Below are 5,685 nucleotides of genomic sequence, written 5' to 3'. Positions count from 1 at the left end.
TGATTTTAATCTTGAAAATGAGCCACGTGGGTGACCTGAGACCAAAGTGGATAATGATGAGCTGAAATCTCATAGTGGAAGCAAATCCATCTCAACCTACATGTGAATTAGCAGCAAGGTTTGACATTCTATTCCAATAATATTGGACCATTTGAAACAAATCAGCAAGGTAAAGAAGCTGGATAGGTGGGTTCCACGTGAGCATTGAAGAGAAATTATCTCAAAGCTTGCCTTTCTTTGCTGTCATGACATAAAGGTGAACCATTTCTATACTGTATTGTTATGTGCAATGAAAAATGGATTCTTTTTGACAATCACAAACATTTGGCACAACGGTCGGACAAAGATGAAGTGCTGAAACACAATCCAAAAGCAGATATTCATCAAAAAAAGCTCATAGTGTCTGTTTGGTGGTCCAGCACTGGTATCATCCAGTACAGTTTCATGAAACCTGGTCAATTGATTATACCGGATGTCTGCTGCAACCAATCGGATGAAATGATGAGGATGGTTGTGATAAAGCAGCCAAGATTGGTCAATAGAGATAGGCCAATCCTCTTGCAAGACAATGCCTGAGCACATGTTACACAAACAAAGCTGCTCAAACTACAGAAGCCGGACTTGGAAACTCTCTGTCATCCACTGAATTCCCTAGTGATTACACCAACTGACTACCACTTCTTCCAGGCTTTGGACCACTTCTTGCAAGAAAAAATATTCAATTCTCAACAAGTTGTGGAAAATACCTTCTGCGATTTCATCACCACTCTCTCTCCAGGGTTCTTTGCTGCTGGCATAAACAACATACCATTAAGATGGCAAAACTGTGTCGATAATTTAGGCACATGCTTTGATTAATTGTACTGCTTAATATAATAAACTTTTGATTCGAAATTGGACATTTCATATTTAATGACCTAATAGTAGCAGCGGCAGGAGGAGCAGCAGCAGCAGTAGTGTTAGTGGTAATAGTAATGGTAGCAGTAGCTAATATTTATTGAGCTCTTACTGTGTGCCAGCACCATTCAAACCTCTCTAAATCTGTTAATAAATCTAATAACAGCTCTATTATGAGTTAGTGTTTTCCTCGTTTTATAGATGAGGAAAGACACAGAAGGGTTAATATGCTTGCCTTTGTTACATTGTTGGCTTTAAACCAACAAAGGCAGGTTTGTTTAGCAGGACACACAAAAAATTGACTTTTTTCTTTCCTCATTTTAGTTATTAGAAAAATTAAAAGAACGTTGGCTCTCCACTGGTTTATGGCATAATCTGGAGTTGGTGAAGACAGTCATTGTAGAACCACAGGGAGGAGAAAAAACTGATTTTGATGAATTACTGCAGGTATACTATGATGCGATCCAGCATAAAGGAGAGAAAGGTAATTGAAAATTATTTCATGTCAGTGAAAAATATTTTTTACTATAAAGTAAAAAGTTGGTGCTGTTAGAATTTCATTTATTACTATCTTTTTAAATGAATTATACTTAAAATTATATTTCATAATCCTGGGTGAAAAGAATGTAAATTACGTAAAGAAATTCTTTTATTTAGAGTTGTCTTTGTATGAGTATTTTCACTTGGATGTGCTGATTCAATTTTAAGGAACAGCATGCCTTTATGTATTATCCTATAGTCTTTCTTGTACTACCTGAAATATTTTGTGCAAGAAGGCACCTAGGATATATATAAATATCTTCTAGCCAAATGAGACCTACATTTTGATACAAATAATATACTTTGTGCTTATATTCTATTATATAAGGTAAACTGGAGTTTTCAAAACATAACTGAAGACTCAATTTCTAGGTTAGAGAATGTCTATAAAGAATTTGATGTAAAGGGCTAATAATAATAATAATTTATGAACAATGCAACAGTAAAGATAATATAACATAATTGATAAGAATATATATAGTATTCTGTATGTATTTTAAGTACTTTTCAATATAATATTGATTCAATATGATATACTTTACAAATTAGAGTTATTTAAATTGTTCTGAGAATTTTACTTTGTGGTGATAAAGGTAATGATTGAAGTTTCAGTTTTTATAAAGTAACACTTCATAATTGCTTATTTCATATGCAAGTTGCTATTCTAATGTGGTTTTACTATATAAGTTATCTGTGAGATGAACAGTTTGTAAATTGGTTTGTTACCCTATTGCATATAAATATAATTTTGTTCCCCTTATTTACTTAAAGACATTGAATTTTTAAAACTTTATCTCATAATTGTGTTTTATTTTGATTATTTTAAAAATTGCTACTATACTTAATATTCAGGTCTTTTCAAAATGACAAGAATAAGCAATTTCTGAGGATTTTGAATATGCTTTTCAAAATGTTTATTTTCTGTTGCTTAAGATGGAGCCCTCCTGGTAGCAGTTTGTCGTGGTAAAGTGAGTGAGGGTCTGGATTTCTCAGATGACAATGCCCGTGCTGTCATAACAATAGGAATTCCTTTTCCAAATGTGAAAGATCTACAGGTAGGCCATTAAAGCCTTAAGAAGTTTTATCATCATAGGAGTCATTGGTTTAGTGTGAAGTTAATTACATACCTTGTTTTACTACACTTTGCATTATTTTGTGTTTTTACAAATGAAGGTTTGTAGCAATAATGCATCAAGCATGTCTATTGACACCAGTTTTCCAATAGCATGTGCTCACTTTGTGTCTCTTTGTCTCATTTTGCTAATTCTCACCATATTTCAATCTTTCTCATTATTATATCTGTTTGATTTGTGATTAGTGCTCTTTGATGTTACCATTTTAATTGTTTTGGGGTGCATTGAACCATGCCCATGTAAGAAGGCAAACTTAATTGATAACTGCTGTGTGTGTTCTGACTGCTCCACCAACCAACCATTCCACTGTCTCTCTCTCCTCGGGCTTCCCTATTCCCTGAGACACAACAGTATTGAAATTAGACAAATTAATAACCCTACAATCATCTCTAAGTGTTTGAGTGAAAGGAATAGTTACACATCTCTCACTTTCAATCAAAAGCTAGAAATGATTAAACTTAGGGAGGAAGATATATCGAAAGCCAAGATAAGCCAAAAGCTAGACCTCTTAGACCTCTTGCATCAAACAGCGAAGTTGTGAATACAAAGAAAAAGTTCTCGAAGGAAATTAAAAGTGCTACTCCAGTGAATTCATGAGTGATAAGAAAGCCAACAGCCTTCTTGCTGATTTGGAGAAAATTATAGTAGTCTGGATAGCTCGAACCAGCCACAACATTCCCTTAAATGAAAGACTAATCCAGAGCAAAGCCCTAACTCTCTTCAATTCTGTGAAGGCTGGAGAGATAAGGAAGCTGCAGAAAAAAGTTGGAAGCTAGCAGAGTTTGGTTCATGAGGCTTCTTTCAAGACATCTCCATAACATAACAGTGTAAGGTGAAGCAGCAAGTGCTGATGGAGAGAAGCTGCAGCGAGTTGTCCAAAAGATCTAGCTATGATAATTGATGAAGGTGGTGACACTAAACAGTAGATTTTCAGTGTAGATGAAACAGCCTTCTATTGGAAGAAGGTGCCATCTAGGACTTTAATAGCTAGAGAAGAGAAGTAATTCCTGGCTTCAAAGCTTCAAAGGACAGGGTGACTCTCTTGTTAGAGACTAATACAGCTAGTGACTTTAAGTTGAAACCAGTGCTCATTTACCATTCTGAAAATCCTCGGGCCCTTAAGAATTATGCTAAATCTGTTTGGCCTGTGCTCTATAGATGGAAAAACTAAGCCTGAATGACAGCACGTCTGCTTATAACATGGTTTACTCAATATTTTAAGCCTACTGTTGAAACCTGCTCAGAAAAAAAGATTCCCTTCAAAATGTTACTGGTCATTGACAATGCACCTAGTCACCCAAGAGCTCTGATGGAGATATACAAAGGGATTAATGTTGTTTTCATGCCTGCTTAAACAATATCCATTCTGCAGTCCAAGGATCAAGAAGTAATTTTGGCTTTCAAGTCATATTATTTAAGAAATACATTTTGTAAGGCTGCCATAGATAGTGATTTCTCTGATGGATCTGGACAAAGTAAATTGAAAACCTTCTGGAAAGGATTCACCATTCTAGATGCTATTTAGAACATTCATGATTCTTGGGAGAAGGTCAAAATATCAAGATTAATAGGAGTTTGGAAGAAGTTGATTCCAGCTCTCATGGATGACTTTGAGGGTTTCAAGACTTAAGTGAAGGAAGTAACTGCAGATACGATGGGAATAGCAAGAGACCTAGAAGTTGAGACTGAATTGCTGCAATCTCATGATAAAATTTGAACAGATGAGGAGCTCCTCCTTAAGGATGAGCACAGAAAGTGGTTTCTTGGGATGGAAACTACTCTTGGTGAAGATGCTGTGAACATTGTCAAAATGACAACAAAGGATTTAGAATATTCCATAAACTTAGTTGATAAAGCAGCAGCAGGGTTTGAGAAGCTTGATGCCAATTTTGAAAAAAGTTCTACTGTAGGTAAATGCTATGAAAGAGCATCACATGCTACAGAGAAATCTTTCATAAAAGGAAGAGCCAATTGATGTGGCAAACTTCACTGTTGTCTTATTTTAAGAAATTGCCACAACCACCCCAACCTTTAGCAACCACCACTCTGATCAGTCAGAGGCCATCAACATCAAGGTATGTTTTTCTTATATCCTCAGACATTGTATTTTAAATCTTTGGCGATCCTGCATGAGTGAGAAAGGTTGGTAGATATAGGTTTATTTTTATTTATTTTTTATTTCAGGGTATTATGAGGGCACAAACATTTTTGGTTACATTTTATGTCTTTGCCTCACCCAAGTGAGGGTTAGAGGCATGCCCTTCCCCTTTACAATGCTCACCGTGTCCTTTAGTTGTGGGTTTACCCCACCAATCCCCCTAATCCCTGGAGAATATTACTGCCATGTGAGCACCCTAGTGTTCATCAGTTAGTACCAATTTGATGGCGAGTACAGGTGGAGCCCATTCTTCCGATCTTGTGATACCGCACTTTGGATAATGGGCTCAAGTTTATTTTATTTTCAACTTACACAGTCTTTCATTCAACAAGAGTGGTTTTTCAAAGTGTAGTCCTGGGTCAGGGGCATTAGTATCACCTGGGAACTTGATAGAGAAAGACACACTTTCAGGCTTAACCAGCCCTACTGAATCGGAAACTCTGGAGGTGGAGCTCATCAATTTATGTTTTATCAAACTCTTAACCAGACTCATAGGTCACCCCCCAGGGAAGTTTAGGGCCCTCTGTCCCTCTAGCTCCCTTCTTTCCAGTGCCCTGCTTTGCAGATTTTGTGATTTTAGCTGCTCCAAATTCTGATCCCTTCCACCTCAGCTCAGCAGGACCATTGTACTCTGCTTGTATTTAAATACTCTATACTATGGTTAGGAAATTATATGCAGGCAGAGAGCTAGGAATAATGAAGTTCACCTAATGAATTCCCCTTATCTCTGGAATTGTAGTCTTCTGCTGTCTGTTGTCTATTCCCTGAAAGCAGTTGCTCTATTTTGCCCAGTTACACAGTTACTAACAATGGAAGAAATATTTCCAAACTTGTTACTCTGTCTTAGCCAGGAACAGTTTTGTGTCATTATCACTGATTATTTTCTAAACAATATATTTGAAAAATTATAGTAATAATTTGAAGGCTGAGGTGTAGTTCTTTTTTTTTTTTTTTTTT

The 5,685-nt window shown here is 36.3% G+C and overlaps 1 protein-coding gene across 1 annotated transcript in view; it reads left to right on the top strand.

Moving 5' to 3' along the window:
* The window catches only part of BRIP1 (BRCA1 interacting protein C-terminal helicase 1), a 237,298-nt gene that overhangs the window by 167,189 nt on the left and 64,424 nt on the right, over positions 1-5,685 (top strand). Inside the window, 2 exon segments of the mRNA XM_012648397.1 lie at positions 1,183-1,381; positions 2,371-2,492. Coding sequence (XP_012503851.1) covers positions 1,183-1,381; positions 2,371-2,492 — 321 coding nt within the window.

This window comes from Propithecus coquereli, unplaced genomic scaffold (assembly GCF_000956105.1).
Source record: "Propithecus coquereli isolate 6110/MARCELLA unplaced genomic scaffold, Pcoq_1.0 Scaffold285, whole genome shotgun sequence".
Taxonomy (NCBI): Eukaryota; Metazoa; Chordata; class Mammalia; order Primates; family Indriidae; genus Propithecus; species Propithecus coquereli.
This window is presented reverse-complemented; position numbering and strand designations above follow the sequence as displayed.